General features: G+C 56.9%; 2 protein-coding genes across 3 annotated transcripts; both read left to right on the forward strand.

Annotated features, from left to right (window-relative positions):
- The first annotated feature begins 4,719 nt into the window (after nucleotides 1-4,719).
- Mc1r (melanocortin 1 receptor) lies at nucleotides 4,720-7,602 on the forward strand. Of its 2 annotated transcripts, none has more exons than XM_076837925.2 (2): nucleotides 4,720-5,660; nucleotides 7,250-7,602. In XM_076837925.2, the coding sequence occupies exons 1-2, from the start codon at nucleotides 4,720-4,722 to the stop codon at nucleotides 7,338-7,340; spliced, it is 1,032 nt and encodes a 343-aa protein (XP_076694040.1). In that variant the 3' UTR covers nucleotides 7,341-7,602. The 2 variants fall into 2 exon arrangements, with proteins under 2 accessions (XP_076694040.1, XP_076694041.1); XM_076837926.2 differs by having other exon boundaries at nucleotides 7,246-7,328.
- Nucleotides 7,603-8,791: 1,189 nt separating this feature from the next.
- Tubb3 (tubulin beta 3 class III) lies at nucleotides 8,792-17,903 on the forward strand. Its single transcript, XM_076837924.2, has 4 exons — nucleotides 8,792-8,888; nucleotides 14,952-15,060; nucleotides 15,488-15,598; nucleotides 16,510-17,903. Exons 1-4 carry the CDS (start codon nucleotides 8,832-8,834, stop codon nucleotides 17,583-17,585), a joined length of 1,353 nt encoding a protein of 450 aa, XP_076694039.1. The 5' UTR covers nucleotides 8,792-8,831; the 3' UTR covers nucleotides 17,586-17,903.
- The last annotated feature ends 2,512 nt before the right edge of the window (nucleotides 17,904-20,415 follow it).

The following is a 20,415-nucleotide window of genomic DNA, read 5'->3' on the forward strand; positions in this document are numbered from 1 at the left end:
CTGGAGGGCTGAGACGCAGCTGAGGGATAGAGCACTGGGCTGGCACGTACAAGGCTCCGGGCCCCATCCCCAGCACAGGAGGGAAGGAAGGGGAGGAGACGGGGAGAGAAGGAAGGAAGCTGGAAAGCTTCAGGGGCAGTGTCCAGAGGTGAGGGAGAAGCCCAAAAGCAAGTTTAGGAAGAAAGCTGTTGAGGGCAGATTGGGGAGTATATGACAGGTTGATGGGCATTTGTTCTGGGGATAACTGGGAGCTCAAATAAGACCCCCAGGTTGGCTCTCAGCTGGCCACACAGCCAGTGCACACCAGAGCCTCAGCGCCATTGTGCCTAACCACTGGAGGGACAGACCATGTGACCCAAGCCAGGCATGTTGGCCACACCTGTATTCCTGTAACCCCAGGAACTCAGGAGGCTGAGGTTAGGGCTAGGGATGTAGCTCAGGGATAGCATGCTTTTCAGTCCCTAGTAACCAACAAAAGAATATCCTGTCTAGTGCTGGAAGGGTCAGGAAACTGAGGGGTTGTGAGCTGTGCCAGTTCTCTCCCGGGCCCCCTTTACAGTGCTGATCTTCTGCCCCAAGAGGGGCCAGGAAGAGGCGCAATCCCAAATTTTAATGTTGGCCTAACCGGGTTTGGTAGGGGATTGCACCCATCTCCAGGTTTGGGCAGCACCCGAGCTTCTACAGCTGGGGTGGTCTGTGAGGGGAATCTACTGAGAAAGGGTTTGTTCTCTGAAAATGACAGGCAAGCAGGGTACCCTTTCTCTTCCTGCCTTAAGTCCAGATATCTGATATCTGGAGCCACAGCAGTGATCCTGCATCCAGGAGCCAGTGAACTCTGAAATGGACGGCCAGCACTCTAGCATTAGTGAAGCAGAAAGAAGGGCCCTGGGCTCGAGGGAACGGCTCAGCTGCAGGCCTGCTTCCTGAGGCCCTGAGCCACAGCACCTCATGGTGCCACTTGGGCTTAAGCAGTGCTACAGCTGAGCACTCTTCTAGAGTTGCTCACATCTCTGAACAGCCACGAAGGCCCAGCTGCCAAGCAGGCCTGGCTCCTCTTTGGACCACTCGGCCTCAGCAGGAGGCCCTGTGTGATGGGCAGGGTGGCTGACCAGCTGTGGCCTTTCTCACCGAGCTAGACAAGGTGGGCACCCAGGAGCAACAATGCCCTTCCTGAGAAGCTGTGCTTGGGCATGAGGGTCAGGTAGTGGCCCCACTATCCCCGTGTGGGGCAGGCCTGCTGTGCACTGCCATCCTGTGGGCACCAGGATACTCCGTGAGGGCCAAGTATGTCCATCTGGGGCAAGACTGGGAGCTGTACTGGGCGCCAGGACATCCAGGTCAGGGTACACTCAGCCTTAGCACCATCTGGCCTCATCTGGGCACAGACAGCCCGAGGCTGCGCTCTCCACTTTCCCTGCTGTCACAAGCCAAAAGGTGACTGTCTCCAGCTCAGCTGTACTAGGCTCCTTCCCACGAAACCTGCAGCAGGAGTGTCCAGTGAGGTCCAAGACAGGGAGTCCTGAGGCAGGGGTTGTCTTGTTTCTTATGCCCGCCAGCTGGGTCTCGTGAGAGGAAGGATGTGGTCACCTCTGCCAAAGGCTACCCCAGTCTCATGCCTTTGAAGTCTCAGGCTTGGCAGAGGAGGGATGGGGAGAAACTCATCCCTCTCAAAGGCCTTGTTCATGGAAGTGGAAATCCACATCCCTGTTAAGGGGCCCTGAAGCAGGGGGCGGGGGCGGGCTGCCTGCCCTGCCCCGAGGTGCACAGTGGTCTGCAGCTGCTGCTGCCTGGGCTGCACGTGGCTTTGGGCCAGTGCTGCAGCACAGCCCTCCTGCTGGGACCCGCTCCCCTGGGCCATTCTGAATGAGGGGCAGAGGTCATGGAGGCAAAGAGCTGACCTCAGGGTGTGGCAGTATGTGGGCCCTGTCCTCCGTGCAGGCTCTCCGTGAAGGCTTGTGGGACTGGTGAGCTGCCAGAAAGAAGCAGTCCACCAACATGGAAAATGGCCAGATCCACTAAGGATGGACACCTTGTGGCACCAACATTGCCCCTTGTTCCCCAGGGGACGTGCGCCAAGCCTCCAACGCCACCTTGGGCCGTCCCGAGTAGCTGGAAGCTGTCCAAATGCCAAGCATGATCTGCTTACATGATGGACACCACACGGTCTGAGTGGGAGGATTTTAATTACCTGCAATAAAAAGGATGAATCTCAGTGTGAGTCAAAATACCAACCAGAAGGTTCCATTTATATGACATTCCAAGAAAGGCAGAATCCACCTGTGGTGTTGAGGTCAGGACAGTGGCTTGCAAGAGCAGGCAGGAAGGGACCTGAGGCTGTTCTGGCGCGGGCCACTCTTCAATCTGTGGGTCTGGGTGCTGCTTCCTGGCTGTCTTCAGGCTGGGGAAGCCGTCATTCTGATGTCTGTCATCTGTGGGTTTCCATCTGTGTTGTACTTAAGTGCTCCACAGTGAACACGAGGAGTCGGTGGGTGGCAGGGTGGGGTGTAAGGAGTGTCCACCAGTGTCAGTGGGCCTGTCCTGTGCTTTCACACACCGGTGTAGGGCATGGTGTGGCCCGAGGCTGTCTGGCAGTGGGATAGATGAAGGAGTGAGAGAATGGATTCTCACACACGTACTGCAGAAACAAATGCTTTCAAAGCACCTCAGGGTTGCTAGGTGCAGTGGTCACACCCATCACCTCAGTGAGGCCGTGAGGCTGTGAGGCCAAGGCAGGAGGATCACAGCTTCAAGGCCAGCCAAGACCCTGCTTCAAAATAAAATTAAAAGGGCTGGGGGTATGGTCCAGTGGCAGAGGGCCTCTGGGTTCATTTCCTAGTACTGCCAATAAATAAAAAAAAGGTCTAGGGATATAGTTCAGTGTCAGAGCACTCCTGGATTCAATCCCTAGTACCACAAAATAGAATCTAAATAATTTTTTTTTAAAAAATGGGCTGGGGATACGGCTTATTGGTAGAGGGCTTACCTAGCATGTGCGAGACCCTGGGTACAGTCTCCAGTAATGCAAGACACAAACACATCTTGCCGGAGAAAGTGCTGGGGCACCCTGGAGAGAGCCTAGCAGATACCCAAATGGGAGCAGGACTGCCTTCCCCACCCAGGCAAGGGCTGTAAATGGTTCTCAAGGTGCCATCCCTGGCTGTGGCCCACTAAGGCCAGAGACAAGAGTGCCCTGATGTGGTCCCCAGCTCCAGGTCCTGTATGCCCACAGCAGAAATGGGGGTGCCACCAGGGAGGGGTAGGCAGCTGCAGCTGGTGCCCCAGTGAGTGAGCAAATCTGCATGGTGACAGGGTGCTGGTAGACCTCAGCAGGATGCATCTGGCCAGCCGCCAGGAAAACGGCCTCCCCCACAGCCCCAGCAGTGCTACAGTTGGGGGCTGTGGCCGCTCTGGCATGGCAAGGTGCTCCTGTGGGGTATGTCCAGCGCTGAGCCTCTGCTGAGGCTGTGGCTCCTGCCTTGCCAACTGTTTCTTGAGATTTTAATCATTTTACAAGTTCTCAGGATGGCAGGTGTGGCTCTGGTAGAGCACTAGCCTTGGGCTCCACTCTCAGCAAAAATTTAAAAAGAAAGAAAGATGGGGCTGGGGTGGTGGCTCCGTGGTAGAGTGGCTGCACAGCATGTGTGAGACCCTGGGTTCCACCCTCAGCACCACATAAATAAATAAAAAGGTATTGTCTATCTACAACGGAAATTTTTTTAAAAAATTTAAAAAGGAAGAAATTTATAAAGCCAGCACAGTGGTGGACAATTCAGGGCGCCCCTGCCTACAAAATAACAACAAAGGGGCTGGGCTGGGGCTCAGCGGTAGAGCACTCTGTCAGCACATGCGGGGCGCTGGGTTCCACCCTCAGCACCACATAAAAATAAATACATAAAATAAAAGTATAAAAAATTTAAAAATGCCCCAGAGGCGACGTGCCTCCTGCCTGGCAGGGTGGGCTGGCAGCTGCTCCCACCATGAAGCAGAGCCCAGTAGCACTGGGAATGCAGGGAAGCCGCGATGAGGCTGCAGGAGAATTAGAAGTTTCTCAGAAGGGGGCGCAGGGGCAGGTCCTCAGAGGCAGGACTGATGACGCAGGGGCAGGAGCACGGGGAAGGTCAGCATGGCTTTGACCCCGCGCTGTGCCCAGGGGTCCTTGGGCTCTGGCGCCTGCTGGGTGCCGCTCACACCCCTGGCAGCCGGTCCCGGGGTGCTCACGCAGCTCAGTCGCACGCCCATCATGTGCCACCCTCTGGAGGAGGGGCTCCGCGGACAACTTTAAAGAAAGGCTCCATTCTTCCTGGGACCTCAGCCTACCCCTGGCCCAGGGAGGCAGGAGGCCAGGCAGAGTTATCAGAGGCAGGTGACCTAGAGGCTCCCGGAGCAGATGAGGTCCCCACCAGAGCAGCCTCCAGAGAAGAGGTTGGCAGTGCAGTGGATGACCAGCTTCGTTGGCACTGTGAACTGAGATTCCGTGAGCAGAAGGTCCACACCGCAGAACTCAGGGTCCCAGCCAGGAAGTCTCTGGACTCTACTGGGGCCATGCCTAGGCCAATCTTTGTCCAGCCAGGGAGAGGGTGAGTGCGAGTGTGAGAGCGGGATGGAACAGGACAGGTGTGAGTGACACCCGGCACACCATGAGCTGAGCTGGTGCCTGGAGTCTGACACAGCTGGAGGCTGGGACCCTCCATCCACCCCTCCTGCTCTGAGGACAGGACTATGCCTGTACAGAGGAGGCTCCTGGGCTCTCTCAACTCCACCCCTACGGCCACCCCTCAGCTCAGGCTGGCCACCAACCAGACGGGCCCCCAGTGCCTGCTGGTGTCCATTCCTGACGGGCTCTTCCTTGGCCTGGGGCTGGTGAGCTTGGTGGAGAACATGCTGGTGGTGGTTGCCATCGCCAAGAACCGCAACCTGCACTCTCCCATGTACTGCTTCATCTGCTGCCTGGCCCTGTCTGACCTGCTGGTGAGCACCAGCAATGTGCTGGAGACTGCCATCTTCCTGCTGCTGGAGGTGGGCGCCCTGGCAACGCCAGCCGCTGTGGTGCAGCAGCTGGACAATGTCATGGACGTGCTCACCTGTGGCTCCATGGTGTCCAGCCTCTGCTTTCTGGGTGCCATTGCTGTGGACCGCTACATCTCCATCTTCTACGCACTACGTTATCACAGCATTGTGACGCTGCCCCGCGCGCGGTGGGCCATCGTGGCAATCTGGGCGGCCAGCATCCTCTCCAGCACCCTCTTCATCACCTACTACAACCACGCAGCTGTCCTGCTTTGTCTCGTCACCTTCTTTTTGGCTATGCTGGCACTCATGGCAGCTCTCTACATCCACATGCTTGCCCGGGCGTGCCAGCATGCCCAGGGCATCGCCCAGCTCCACAAGATACAGCGACCAGTGCACCAGGGCTTCCGCCTGAAGGGCGCTGTGACCCTCACTACCCTCCTGGGTGTTTTCTTCCTGTGCTGGGGCCCCTTTTTCCTGCATCTCACCCTCATCGTTCTCTGCCCCCAGCACCCTGCCTGCAGCTGTGTCTTTAAGAACTTCAACCTGTTCCTGGCCCTCATTATATGCAACTCCATTGTGGACCCTCTCATCTATGCCTTCCGCAGCCGCGAGCTCCGCCTGACACTCAAGGAGGTGCTGCTGTGCTCCTGGTGAGCAGGGAGGGTGGCTGCTGGAATCAAGGCCGGGATGCTGGGCAGAGTAAGACAAAGGTATCCAGTGGCCCGAGTCCTGTGTGGCCTCGGATAGGCCCCTCCCTTCTTGGTCCCATTTGCCAAAGGACAGACTAGATGATCTCTAAAGGTGTGGAAGCACAGACCGGGGACAGGGAGAGGGGTAAGTGTGACCCCCAGAAACCACCCCTCAAAAGAAGTTGTGGGAAATGGAGGAAGTTGGGGAGGGGAGGGGCTTGGTTACTGGGCAGCAGGGGCAGATCCTAGGATCCTAAAGAGACATTCTCTGTCCTAGGGAGTTCTGCTTCTGCCTGTGACTAGGCAATGCCCACCATCACTTGGTTTTTGCTGCCAGCTTTGGGGCTTGTGCCCTCAGCAGCTGGGACGGGAAGATCAATAGGAGCCATGGAAAAGGGACCCTGCTCCTGTTCAGGGCCTCAGGAGAAAGGGCTTTGTGACCAGAAAGATCCAGCCACAGCTGTGCAGCAGGCTGCTTTCAGAAGTGAGCTAGGGGACTGGATTTGCAGAATGGGCCTATTGCACAGGGGTGTCCACCAGAGTGGAGCTGAGCATCCAGCCAGTTTGCAGGCTCAGTGGAAACCTGAGAGTTGGGCATCCTCGCACCAACTCACCCCAGGCATGCGGATCCAGCAAAGGCACGCTCTGGCTGCAGGAGAGGCTGCCAGTCTGCATCAGCGGCCAGTGCCTGGGAGCGCAGGGTCAGGAAACAGTTGGTGATAGTGCTGCGCACAGGTGCAGCCTCACCACCATCTCCTGGACTCTTCCAGAAGCTGCTTGAAATCTGGGTGGAGGGGAGGCAGGGACAGTAGTTATGATGGGGAGAAAGGAATCCCAGAAATCATGACTGTCTACCCAGTGTCCACGGGAAGAGTGTATCGACTTCAGGCCTCAGCTCCTTCTTGGCCATCTGTCTCTCTGTGGCTACAAACCGCAATACAGAGCCAAGGACACATGTTCAGCAGCCCCTTCCCCAGTCACCTCCATGGTGACAAGACTCATACTGCCCAGAATGCCTCTGGCCCAACTCTACACTGGCAGTAGCAGCACCGTCCAGTCCCAGCCCCTGAGGTGCAGACGCTTGACCCTGGCCAGGGCATGCCCCTTTCCTGGCCTCATCCCTACAACCCCACAGCTATGGCACACAGTGAAAGGGACCATCCTCATCTACTATGGGATGCCCAGAGGGGCCTGTGGCCCGGGGTGGAACAGGGGTTGGGGTCTGTTCTCTGCTAGTCACTGTCCCCCTGGGAGCTGGGTCAGTGCTCTGCCAGCCTGGGGAAGTTTTTAGACAAGGCCTCTGAGGATGGGGTGAGGTTGTCTGGGGACTCAGGATGTCCAAAACCGAGTCCAGGGCAGTGGGCATCTTGGGGTGAACTATACTGCTTGGTTTTAGAGAGTTGTGGACCCCTGTGCCCCTCTTCTGAAGCAACCTGGGCTTCTCACTAAGCCCACCTAATTTTCCTGCACAGACACTGGACATCAGCAGACCTCCTCCCTGGGGTAGGCTTGGTGGGAGCTATCATGTCCTGTTAACCTCTCCCAGACAGGTCCAGTAAGCAGCCCCCACCATGCTGTCAGCTGCAGCCCAGACTGCTGGTTCCCGGCAAGGCCAGTCTCCGCTGGGAGACAGAACAGTGAGTCAGCCTTCAGCCTGGCACCAGAGCCCTCTGGGGACAGAGGGGGAGCTGGCTTGGTCTGATGCCATCCTGGCAGAGAGGGAGTCCAGGCCTATGGATGGTTCCAAGCTTCTTCCCTGGCTCAGACAAGGAGGCACAGCCAAATACTCACCCAGGACTCCTTGAATGGGGACAGCTGGAAACCAACCACGGAAAGCCACATCATGGACAAACTGTGGGGGAGGGGCATCTCTTGAGAACAAAAGACCCATTTCTATGCTTGCCAAACCAGGGAGAGGAGAGAGATGCAACTACAACCACAGCACTCCTGCACGAATGGAGGGCACAGGCGCCTGCCGCTTGTTCTCAGCTGCTGGCTTTGAAGTGAATGATGCTTGAGGGTCTACACACTGGGGTGCTGCCTGAGACCCTTCTTAAGGGATTTCTGTCATCAGAATTCCGTGAGGACCTCATTATAGGGTGTCATTGGAATATCTAACCCTAGGTGAATATTGAACCAATGCAGCATGTATGAATGAATGATGCACGGCAGATCCACCCTCTCCTTCCTCTTCTGACAGTCTCCTTAAGCAGGTGGTTCCAGAGGGCCCCAGGTCCCCTCCTTACCCTCACTTATACCAAGAGTTCAAGGATACAGGTGACATCAGGGAATGAATCAGAAACTACTGTCCTCTGTCTTTTGCCCTGGTAGGTCCAGTGCCTGGCTTATGTACCTTTAGGACGATTCCTGAGGCGGATATTCATGGAGCAAGGGCTGCATGCCAGGCGCTGGGAATGCCCAGGAGCGCAATGCCTCCTCACGGCCACCTCGGGGAGGAAGGGCAGGTGGCACCTTCCACTGCCAGGTCAGGGACTCTGAGTTGCATTCATCACCTGCTGCCCTTCTGTTCCCCTAGTCTCCTAACTCGGATGTTTCTGGGTCCTGTCTGAAGCTCGCTTTCTTGCAGGTGGCCTGCTTAGTGGGTTCCTGCCTCGCCCACCCCTACGAACCTGGCAGAGACCAGAATACCTTGTCTGCCACAAGATAGGGATCCAGGAAGATGGGGGTTTGTTCCTAAGCGGATGAGAAGAAAGACCCTACTCACAAAGCCTCAGGGTGGGGCTGCAGCAGTGGTGGAACCCAACAGGGCAGCGGCCTCGGGGAGGGATGTCCAAGGGCCCAGGGGAGCTCTATTGTCCTCCCTGGAGTCCCCACTCGCACAACCGGACCCTCTGGGAGCCAGCCCCTCCTTTCGGAGGCGCCGGGCCCGGCCTAGTCCCGGCGGCGGGAGTAGGCTCCGCATTGCGCGGGCGGAGCCGGGATGTGCGGTGCTGATGCTGCAGAGCCCGTGCCGCATTCTGCGGCGGCGCCCTGGGATTGGCCGCGCCCGCTGATGTCAGGCCGGCGGGGGCGGGGCCGGCGCTATAAGAGCTGGTGGCGGGGGCCGCCGACCCTCTGCCGCCCGCCCGACTGTCCGCTTGCGCTCGCCGCCGCCCGCCAGACGCAGCCAGCATGAGGGAGATCGTGCATATCCAGGCCGGCCAGTGCGGCAACCAGATCGGGGCCAAGGTGAGGCCACGCGTCGCCCCCGCCCGCCCGCATCCCGGCGCTCATCCCGGGGACCCCCACCGCGCGGCGGCCCCGGGGAGAGAGGCGTGGTGCACCCCGCGCCGCTCCTGCGGGCTGCACCCCGCGCCGCTCCCGCCGCTCCCAGCCCGAAACAAAGGGAAGAGCGCGGTACCCCGCCGGGCGGCAGGGGCGTCGAAATCCTCGCCCTGTGATTCCCACCCGCGCCTTTCCTCTGCCCCTGCCCAGGTGACCTCGGCCTGTTGGCGGGCAGCCCAGGTCAGCTGCTAAACCTCAGCTCCATCTACACCTTCTCGCTCCCCCGCGCGGCCTCAGCAGGCCTGCTGGGGGACTGTCTGGGCGTGGCCCTCTTTGGGGCCGCGCCTTAGCCTTGAGTGAGATGGATAGGGTGAGCAGCTTTGGGTGGGGCTCTCCCCCAAAGCTATGATTCCCTCTGCCCAAACCTCCGCTGAAAGAACAGGATGTCCTCCCAGGGACAGAGCCGCCCTCCTGTCCCCAACCCTGTTCTGAAAACCCTAGCTTCCTAGCCCCACCCCATTCCTTTGTTGGAGGAATTGGGCCTGGACTAGGGTGACCTTGGTCCAGAACTGGACTCTTCCTTCAACCCTGCTCTTTCTGGACAAAGGCCCGATACCTCCCTGGACCGCGCCCACCCAGGGTCTACTCCTGCAGCTTGGACGCTGGAACAAAGGGTAGCTGCAGGTGCGGGGGCTGTAGCCTCCCTCTGCATTCCTCCTTGTTAGTTCACCTCAATGTCGAGGCTGAGGCAAGGAAAGGTTTGGTGTGCGCCTCTGCAGGGAACTTCAGGTGTCCTCATCCCCACCTGGACTGTGAGATAGCCGTTCCTGTCCCCAAGTCCTGAAAGGCTGTTCCCTGCCCAAGGTCACACAGCAGGTGGAAGGCAGCTGGCTGACCCCTTAGCTCTGTCCCTTGCAGAGCTGGGGCTTGGGCTGGGTGGGTGGAAGGGTCTACCCTTAGAACAACAGTGTGGAGGGAGGTGGCTTTGTCAGGACCGAAGCCAGGGACCCAGCTCAGGGTTGCTGTGGAGCTAGTTCCCAAGAGGGCCTTGGGGGAGATAGTTCCTGGAGGGGAAGGGGTCGGATAAGAACTTACCCTGGAGGCTGTTGCCATGGTAACCGGGCAGGAACAAAAAGCTAATTACAATGGGCTGGGGCAGCCCTGTGGCTGACATGTAAATTGCAAGTTTGGCTCTAGGGTGGAGATGCCTCTGAAGGGGGTGGGGCAGTAGGGGAGATCCTCTAATCACCAGAAGAGACATCTGTGTCCCTCTAGGAGGGATACTGGGGGAGGGGAGGCTTGAGGGCTAGGGTTCCCAGATCTAATCAGGACTCCTGGGGCAGCAGTGACAGCTGCCCTGACTCGATGGGAGGGGCTGAGCACTCCTTACTGTGGTCCCGGGACCAGGCCTGCTCCGGACATCTGCTCCTGGGAGGTCAGAGGTCAGTGCTGGGTGGAGAGGATGGCAGTCCTGAGGCCTGCCTGGTGACCCTGCTGCTGTGGCTAGGCCTGGCCCAGCACTTCAATCCCACAGGCACACAAGTCACACCCACTTCCTATGCAGCCTACAGAGTGCTGGACAGTGTCTTCAGACACTGGACTATGGGTATTAGGTTTGCTTCCTATTTTTATTCCTTTTGAGTTGTTTTTATTAATTTATGTTTGTCTAAAAACAATTTCCCCTGCTGGGCGTGGTGGTGCATGCCTGTGATCCCAGCAGCAGCTGAGAAGACTGAGGCAGGAGGATCACAAGCTCAAAGCCAGCCTCAGCAATTTAGTGAGGTCCTAAGCAATTTAGCAAGATCCTGTCTCAGAATAAAAACATTAAAAAAGAGCTGGGGTTGTGGCTCAGTGATTAAGCGCCCCTGGGTTCAATCTCTGGTACCAAAACAAAAACAATGAGAAAAAAATATTTCTGGCTGGGTGTGGTAGCACAGCCTCTAACCCCAACTATTCCATAATTCCCAGTTGAGGCAGAAGGATCCCACCTTTGAGACCAGTTTGAGCAATTTAGTGAGACTCTGTCTCAATAAAATAAAAAGGGCTGGGGATGTAGGTCAGAGGTAGAGCACTTGCCTGGTGTATGGAAGGCCCTGGGTTCACTCCTCAGTACTTAAAAGGGGGGGGGGGGGCGGGAAGCAAACAGAGGCAAATTTTCGGAGGAGGGGGATACTTTGTTCTTCCCATCTCCCCTTTGTGGTGATCAGTGTGAAGCAACTTAGCACTTCTCTTCTGCAGCCCCCCAACCCTGCTCTCAGGGGTCCTAAGCTGGAGACTCCTGGGCAGGGCCCTGTGTGGAGGATTCATCTGCTCAGCATCTACCCCAGACCACAGGAAATTTCTTGGCTATTGTTGCTGGCCCCTGGTACAGCGGGAGATAGAGCCCTGCCATGGGCCGCAGTGGGCCTCAGGAGCTTTACACCTGCCCACTAGCTGCAGGTGGGCCAGGGGCTGCTTTCCTCCTCCTGGGTCCCCGGGTGGGCCAGGCTCAACAGAAAGGGCCGCGCGGACTCCAGGAGGTGCCTGGCTGGGTGGGTGGGCGGAGGAGGGATAGGGTCCGTGGCCAGGAGCGAACACTCGGGAATGGCAGCAGCAGAGCCTTAGTAATCTGTGGGAATCGGCACCGTCTAGTGGCTTTGTTTCTGTCATCTTGAAGGCTGTGGCGAGATGGGCATCACCCGCCCCGAGGACGAGAACACCGCAGCCCGGGAAGCTTGTCTGGGATCACGCCGCGGGCTGGGCTGGGCCGGGCAGGGCAGGGCAGGGATTTTAAATCCAGGTCCTGCAGAAGTGGCCTGGTCACGGCATCGTGGGCGGGGACTCACCCTACCCCCCGCCCCCCACCCCGCAACCACCAGCAGACAGGGCTCCCCTGGTCCCCTGTGCCGGGTCCAGGCCCCAGCCCCACTCTCCTCCCCTCTAGGGCAGGGCAGCGCTGGACCCAGCCTGGAGTCCTCTTTGTCTGCGCCCCACAGAACGCCTGAGGCCTGGGCGACGCCCCTCCATCCGCTGCTGGGCGGGGCTTCGGGGCGGGGCCTGCCCTGTAAGCCAATGGGAGGGGGCTTCCCCCCCTTGCCCTCTGGGGTCCCGCCCCCTGGTCCTCGAAGGTTCGGGCTGCGGCCAACCACCTGGGGTCGCAAAGCGAGGCTGGGCCCAGAACCCAGGATCCATGCTGCATCTGTCAGTTTCCTTTCTGTGATGATGCTACTTAATTTTCAAAGTTATATTGCTCTGATTATTAAACATGTTACATAATGGACTTTACTGATAAGACTTTATTTTAGATTATTTAATCTGGGTGGTGAACTCAGGGGAGCTGTACCACTGAGCTGCATCCCAGCCCTTTTTTCTGTGATTTTTTTACTTTGAGTCAAGTCGATTTTATGAATTGCGAGGCTGACCTCAGACTTGCTCTCATCCTGCCTCAGCCTCCCAAGTCTCTAGGATTACAGGTATAGGCCACTGTGCCCATCAATTTTTTATTAACAAAAAAATGCAATGGTTGATATATTCTTCCTGTGAAAAGTGGAAACACTGCAGAGTCCGGTGGCTTAGATCTGTAGTCCCAGCTGCTGGGAAAGCTGGGGAGTAAAGATCACTTTGACCCAGGAGTTCAAGGCCAGCCTGGGCAACATGTTGAGGCTCTGCCCAAAAGGAGAAAGCACCGCAGATGAGGAGACATTTCCCCTCCTTGGCCCTGCTCTCCAAGCCCAGACACGACTTTCTGTCCTTCTGATCCATTTTGTTCAAGGTACCTGCACATATGGTCTTAAAATCTTAGCACTGAAGACCTTGTGACCAGTGAAGCCCCATCGGTGGCCGGCGTTCTTGTCCAGGCCGAGCCAGTCGCCTGTGGGTATCGTGTCCGTCCAGGTTGAGGCTGGTGTCCTCTCTGGGGAGGGCTGCTTCTCACTGGACACGTGGACACTGACTGCGTTGCGTGCACGGTCACACACACACTGTGTTGAGCTCCTCTCACGTCTGCAGATACTGGTGAGTGGTGGTCCTGTAGCCAGAGGCTGGGGCCTCCAGACTAATGGATCAAGGCCCTGGCTCTGGACTGTCAGCCACCAGGACAGTTCTTCAAGACAGCCTCCAGGGTCAGAGAAGAACACCTGTAAATGCCTCCAACCCATCTGTGTTTTTATTTTTATGATTAAAAATCAACACACACTTATTGCTAAGAGAACAATAAAACTTAGTAAAGACAAAAGTACACAAGAGGGAAAGAAATCCAGTCTCCTCCTTGCTGAGAGGTGACCCCTGAAAACAGTCTCTTGGGATAAGCTGCCAGGAAACATTTTTCCTGATTTTTATTAGTCAATGCTTTCTTCATACTCTCTGGACTTTTAAAAATTTTATTTTTAACTAATCTTACTTTAAAAGCCAATGTGTTCACGTGACAATTCCAACAGTACCAAAGAAGAATAGTCTGTGAAAAGCAGTCTCTCTCCCAGCCCAGGACCCCAGGCACCGCTCTCTGTGTCTCTCTCAGGACATCCAAATATAGATAAGCACATGCAAACTGTTCTCTTCCACCAGCACATGACTCCTATGTAGAGGCCCTTTGTTCTCAAGGCTTCCACCAGTAACTCATCTGGAAGTCACTGCACCCCGGGGAGCAGAGAGGCGCGATGGGAGGGGCCTCACAGTCCTACCTCCTTGGAGTCTTACACATGTGACTTAGGAGGCAGATGCTGTGCCCCAAGGAAGTGTCCCTGGGATGAGGGCAGGCTTCTTCTGATGCTCCCTCATCCAGGGTGTGTGCCAGCATGTGGGCTAACAGTTCTGCATGGTACTAACCATCTGCCATGAACTGTTAATTTGCTTTGCATAGATTAGCTCACTGTATTCCTACAGATTTGTTATCAAGCTCACTGTACAGACTGCACCAGGGCACAGAGAATCCTGGTGACCTGCCTGAGGTCACACAGCTGGGAAGAGGTGGGGCCAGGCTGTGAGTCCTCCATCACGATGCTACTGCACATGCCCTGTGCTACCTACCCTGCTCCGCTGCAGGTGTGGGACCAGAGTTTGAGAAGCACTGTGTGTTCCCGCCCAAGGTGGGTGCAGCAGGTGGTAGGGCGTGAGCCTCAGCATTGCCAGGTTCCACGTGGACGGCAAGGTGAGGGAGGCCTGAGGGAAGTTGTCCCCACATGGGACCCCAGTTCCCACATGGGACCCCAGCTGCAGGCTCAGTTGGGGGTGCTTGCTGACACTGGCTCCCAGGGTCCCTGTGGGTCTACCTGGCTAAGACAGGGTTTTGGTCAGTGTTTGCTGCTGTGAATAAAAGACCTGAACAATTAGAAGAGGAAAAGTTTATTTGAGGCTCACAGTTTCAGAGGTCTCAGTGCATAGAAGGCTGGCTCCATTCCTCAGGGCTCAAGTGAGGTTGAACATCATGGTGAAAGGGTATGGCAGAGGGAAACAGCTCACATGATGATCAGAAACCAGAGAGAGATTCCACAGCCAGGTGCAAAATATATACCCCAAAGGCATGCCCGCAGTGACCCACCTCCTCCAGCTAACCCTACGGGCCTTCAGTTACCACTCAGTCAGTCCTATCAGGGGATCGATTCGCTGATTGGGTTAAGGCTATAACCCAGTTATTTTTCCTTTAAGCCTTCTTGCATTGTCTCACACGTGAGCTTTTAGGGGACACCTCACAATCAAACCATGACAGACAGGGCTGAGCCCCAGCACTGGACACGGCTCACTCTGATGCCAAGGGCCACACATAGTGGCGAAAGGGTGTGACAGATCTGGGCCTGCTTTCCCTTGTCTGGAAAGAAGGAAGAGTGATCTCCTTGCCCATGGGTGCAAAGCTGGGTCTGGGAACCTGGTGTGTGTGGGCTGAGCCCTGGTCTACCCCTGGGTCCCCTGGGCAGCCTGGTCAGGCAGGCAGTGGGTTGTCTGGCAGGTGAGAGCACAGGTTTCCCACTCAGGCTGCGAGTCCTAAGGCCCCAGGCGGGTGGGTCCTAGCCTTGGATGTGGCTGCTCGCTGACTCCTCTGTGCCTCCCTTGCAGTTCTGGGAAGTCATCAGTGATGAGCACGGCATCGACCCCAGTGGCAACTATGTGGGGGACTCGGACCTGCAACTGGAACGCATCAGCGTCTACTATAACGAGGCCTCCTGTGAGCACCTGCCTTTGGGGACCGGGTGCCTGGGTGGGCAGAGTCCTGACACCTCTGCCTCCACGGGTTGGCCCAGAGGCTCACAGGTGTCCTGGAGGTTGGGCATTCATACTCACAGAATGAAATGACAAGTCAGTCGACAGCCAGCACAGAGTGAGGTGCAGACCTCTGATGGCAAAGAGGGCAGGTGGAGCAGTCCAGGGGAGCAGGCTGGGGGAGGGCCGAGCCCACTCGCTGGAGGGCTTGGCTGGGGGCTGTTGGTGACCAGTGCCGAGTGACTTCCATAGCAAACTGGTGAAATACCAACCTGCCCACAGGGAGGCCCAACTTGACTGCCATCCAAGGCACCAGCCATTGTATACACGGCAGGTTTAGAAGGAAGTGAGGAGCCCTTGAGACCACATACTGAGCCCCCCTCTCCCCTCAGCTCACAAGTATGTGCCTCGGGCCATTCTGGTGGATCTGGAGCCTGGAACCATGGACAGTGTCCGGTCTGGGGCCTTTGGGCACCTCTTCAGGCCTGATAACTTCATCTTTGGTAAGTTTCTCCTGCTACATCTGCCCTTAGGGCCCAGCAGCCTGGGCAGGTGAACCCACATTGCAGAGCGGGTGAGTCAGAAACAGGATAAAGTCTTTTGCTGGGACCATACAGGTTGGAACTAATCTTTCCAGTTTATACTTGGGTGCTAGAGCCCAGAGAAAGGGTTCTGTGTGGGAAACACCACTCTTGCATTTCAAGAACGAGGGGGGCTGGTGCTGTGGCTCAGAGGAAAGAGCGCTCGCCTGGCATGCATGAGGCCCTGGGTTCAATCCTCAGCACCACATAAAAATAAAATAAAGGTGTTATGTCCATCTACAAGTAAAAAATAAATGTTATAAAGAAGAGGAGTGAGGAGTAAAAATACAAGTAAGTTTTGGAATCACATGGAACTGGTGGGACAGAAGCTGAGGGCCTCTAGGGCCTCTGTTTATGAGCATGTGGCAAGAGGCCGACACTCCTGTACTCGCACAGATGCAGGAAGAGGTCTCGCTTCACTTCCTGAGCCACCAGGGACTGTGGGGTGCGAGGGAAGGTGAGCCGGACACCCAGGTTGCCCTTGTGAGACAACAAGGCACTGGACTGACCCCAGAGTCTCAGTTGCCATGGCCAGGGCCCGCAGGTGGAGAAGGTGTGCCCTGCAGGTATGCACTTAGAGAAAGAGGCAGGGCTGGGGATGTGGCTCCAGCGGTAGCCGCTCGCCTGGCATGCGCAGGGCGCTGGGGTCGATCCTCAACACCACGTAAAAATAAAAAATAGACATATTGTGTCCACCTAAAAAAAATAATAAAAAATAAATAGATATTTAAAGAAGGCGCCTCCTCTGAAGTCCCCCTGCAGTCCTGGGCCGGTGCTGGTCTGGGCTGCAGACCCTCGGCCCTTGCCTGTCACCTCCTCCTCTTACCCCACAGGTCAGAGTGGGGCCGGCAACAACTGGGCCAAGGGCCACTACACGGAGGGCGCGGAGCTGGTGGACTCGGTCCTGGACGTGGTGCGCAAGGAGTGCGAGAACTGCGACTGCCTGCAGGGCTTCCAGCTGACCCACTCGCTGGGCGGCGGCACGGGCTCGGGCATGGGCACGCTGCTCATCAGCAAGGTGCGGGAGGAGTACCCCGACCGCATCATGAACACCTTCAGCGTGGTGCCCTCGCCCAAGGTGTCGGACACGGTGGTGGAGCCCTACAACGCCACGCTGTCCATCCACCAGCTGGTGGAGAACACGGACGAGACCTACTGCATCGACAACGAGGCGCTCTACGACATCTGCTTCCGCACCCTCAAGCTGGCCACACCCACCTACGGGGACCTCAACCACCTGGTGTCGGCCACCATGAGCGGGGTCACCACCTCGCTGCGCTTCCCGGGCCAGCTCAACGCCGACCTGCGCAAGCTGGCCGTGAACATGGTGCCCTTCCCGCGCCTGCACTTCTTCATGCCGGGCTTCGCGCCCCTGACCGCCCGGGGCAGCCAGCAGTACCGCGCGCTGACCGTGCCCGAGCTCACCCAGCAGATGTTCGACGCCAAGAACATGATGGCCGCCTGCGACCCGCGCCACGGCCGCTACCTCACCGTGGCCACCGTGTTCCGTGGGCGCATGTCCATGAAGGAGGTGGACGAGCAGATGCTGGCCATCCAGAGTAAGAACAGCAGCTACTTCGTGGAGTGGATCCCCAACAACGTCAAGGTGGCGGTGTGCGACATCCCGCCGCGCGGGCTCAAGATGTCCTCCACCTTCATCGGCAACAGCACGGCCATCCAGGAGCTGTTCAAGCGCATCTCGGAGCAGTTCACGGCCATGTTCCGGCGCAAGGCCTTCCTGCACTGGTACACGGGCGAGGGCATGGACGAGATGGAGTTCACCGAGGCCGAGAGCAACATGAACGACCTGGTGTCCGAGTACCAGCAGTACCAGGACGCCACGGCCGAGGAGGAGGGCGAGATGTACGAGGACGAGGAGGACGAGTCCGAGGCCCAGGGCCCCAAGTGAGGCGCTCTCAGCTGGTGCCGGGCCACTGCCGCCAGGGCCGGGCAGCAGCGTCTGGCCCAGTGCCCTGGAGCCACAGTGCTGCCCCAGCTTTGCTCCCAGGCAGCAGCACCCCAGGGCTCTGATGCTGTCCTTCAGTATTTATGGCCAACCCCACAGAGTCCACCGGGCTGTCCTCCCACTTAGGCCACGTCCATGTCCTGTTGCTCATTGTCTCTTTAATTGTGGCTCCAGGCCTGATGTTTTATGGTTCCTCTTGTTTTTTTACTGGTTTGTGTTTATATTTGGGGGGATACTTAATAAATCCATTGCTGTCGGATACCCCTGCCTGGTGCTGGAGATTCTTTTTCTTTTTTTTTTTCATTCTGGAAAGTCTGGTTCAGAAGGGTTTTCCCAGGCTGGCGGCTGACCCAGGCCTGTCTGGGGCTCCTCAAGTGGGGAAGGAGAGCTGGAGGGGACCAGGCCTGGGTGAAGCCCTGTCCCTGAACCCAGTGTCTCCCGGGACTCGGTGCTTCTCTCTAATCACCCCCTGGTCAGTGCAGTAACTGGCTTCAGACCTGAGCCAGGGAGGCTAGGAAGGGAGCCTTCTGGAAAGGTGCGGGTTGGGGACAGTGAGGTGTGATGGCTCCCTGCACCCCCTGGTGGACGTTTCTTGCAGCTGCAGGAGGCCCAGTGTCCCCTGACACTGGCACCTGGGTAGAAGAGAGGCTCACCCACATCCCATCTCCTCCTACAGAGTAAGAAGTCAGGTTGGAACTGACTTCTTGAAGCCCAGGCGCCCATGGTGGGTGTGTGCCGGGTTTCTGTTCTCGCGACTAAAAGGCTCAGGGTCACTCCAGTTGAACTGGGCTGACTGGGCTGCGCAAAATAACCCCACAAGAGACACAAATACCTTTTTCTTTGGGGTCGCTGTGACGGCTCCTCTGACCTTAAGGGTCCGCAGAAAGAGAGAGCGAGAGCAGGCGCTGAGCCCTTTCATTGAGGAGAAGCTGTTCAAATGAGGAAGGGGTCAGGTTTCAGGGGGCTGAGTCTATCTTCATGATGTCCATGTCAGCAGGTCGACTGACACCTGGGTAGGCCACACCCAAGGGCACAGTAAGAGGAGGTGACACACACAAGGGACTTCCATGGAAGATTCTATCCTAAACAGGGCAAGGGGTTATATCACAAAGGAGCAGTGAGTGCAGCTCCACCATGGGGCTGTAGCAAGACACACCCATGCACGAGATACGGACCCTCGGACCCAAGAAGATGGGGAAAGCTCTGACACATTTCTGTGACTGAGCACCTCAGCACCCAGCCGGGGAGTATGACTCAGTCTCTTGTAAGGTTGGTCTCCCACAGGTGTGCATTGCTTGCCTTGGGCAAGACTCCATTTTGCCTCCCTGTGGCCCCTTGTCTGGTAAGCCAAGGCATGTTGTCAAACCCAAACGCCCTGTACTCTGCTTGGCGGTACCCCAGAAGTGGCTTCCATGTAGGCAGTACCTTTTCACATCACCTTCATGCAGCTTTGTGTGCAGAAGAAATGAGACTGAGGGGGCGGCTAGCTCTGGCTTCTGAGCAGAGAACTGAAGCCCCTGGGGGTCACGCACCTCTGGTTCTGGTCCTAATGTCAGCTGGACTCTGGAGTCCAGCACAGATGGCAACACAGATGTGCATGTGACGTCTCAGCTGTCACTGTGTAACAAACCACTCCAAACTTAACAAAATAGCGATTTATCCTGTTAACTAGGTGATTTTTGACGCCCCATGGTGTTGGCTGGGATGACTCAAAGCCCAAAGCCTCACTCTTGAGACTAACATCCGCTGGTCACCAGCTGTGCACAAGGGCACTGCCTGCCTGTTCTCCATGCAGCCTATTCCCGTCCACGGTGGTCTCGTGTGGGCCAGATTACATGCAGCTGCTTCCAAGGGCACCAGGCCCTCCTAGGGCCAAGTCAGAAACAGGCCCAATGTCACTGTGCTGTGTCCAGTGGGCCGGCCCAGATGCCCAGGAAGAGACTGCACAGAGATCCAAGAGGTGTCCCAAACAGTCTGGCACACACTGAACTCCACCTGTCCTGACCCCCTCCCCAGGCCCGTGTACCCACTTTGGTGATGCCAACTCTGTCTTCCAGGTACTTGGGCCAAATCTTAGGGTTTCCCTTGGTGGAGGAAAGCGTTCACCCCATGGCAGCTGTGAAGCCATAGATAAAGCCCAGAATGCCCAGTGTGTCTCACACCTGCTGCCAGCAAACCAGGTGGCTCCACATGAGAGTTTGGATCTTAAATGTTCCCAAAAGGTCACGTGCTGAAGGCTGGCTCTCCAGCCTGCGGCACTTACTATGGGGAGGTGGTAGAAGTTTGAGGAAGTGGGGCCTTATGGAAGGAAGTTAGGTCACTGGGTGTGTGCCCTTGAAGGGGACATTGGGACCCAGGTTCCCTTCTCGCTCTTTGCTTTTGCTTTCCAGGCAACATGGTGAACAGGTTTTCCCCACCACAGGCTTCCACCATGATGCTCTGCCTTAACACAAGACCCAAACAACAGGCCAAATCTCTTAAACCCTGAGCTAAAACAAGCCTTTCTTCCTTTTAAGTTGGTTTTCTCAGGTATTTTATCACAGTGACGACTGACTAGCACACATGACCTTCAGAATCCACCCAGAACTCCCATCCCCACTCTGCTGCTATGTCAGCCATTTTGTCTGGTCCTTACTGGGCTCCTGCTCCTGCTGGGCCACTTTGATCCCTTCCTCATATGGCGGCCACATGCTCGTGGGATGGCGGTCAGTGCTCACTGTTCCTTGTTCATACCCTGCAGAGCCCACTCCTCAAGGGCAGCAGTCACTCAGTG

Source organism: Callospermophilus lateralis, chromosome 18, assembly GCF_048772815.1.
Source record: "Callospermophilus lateralis isolate mCalLat2 chromosome 18, mCalLat2.hap1, whole genome shotgun sequence".
Lineage (NCBI taxonomy): Eukaryota > Metazoa > Chordata > Mammalia > Rodentia > Sciuridae > Callospermophilus > Callospermophilus lateralis.

Excerpts from the sequence above, each read along its gene's own strand:
- Mc1r (XM_076837925.2), top strand. The coding sequence starts at position 4,720 with ATGCCTGTACAGAGGAGGCTCCTGGGCTCTCTCAACTCCACCCCTACG. Across the intron at positions 5,661-7,249 it reads GAGGTGCTGCTGTGCTCCTG|GTCCAGTAAGCAGCCCCCAC; the intron begins GTGAGCAGGGAG and ends TCTCCCAGACAG.
- Tubb3 (XM_076837924.2), top strand. The coding sequence starts at position 8,832 with ATGAGGGAGATCGTGCATATCCAGGCCGGCCAGTGCGGCAACCAGATC. Across the intron at positions 8,889-14,951 it reads GCAACCAGATCGGGGCCAAG|TTCTGGGAAGTCATCAGTGA; the intron begins GTGAGGCCACGC and ends CCTCCCTTGCAG. Across the intron at positions 15,061-15,487 it reads CTACTATAACGAGGCCTCCT|CTCACAAGTATGTGCCTCGG; the intron begins GTGAGCACCTGC and ends CTCTCCCCTCAG.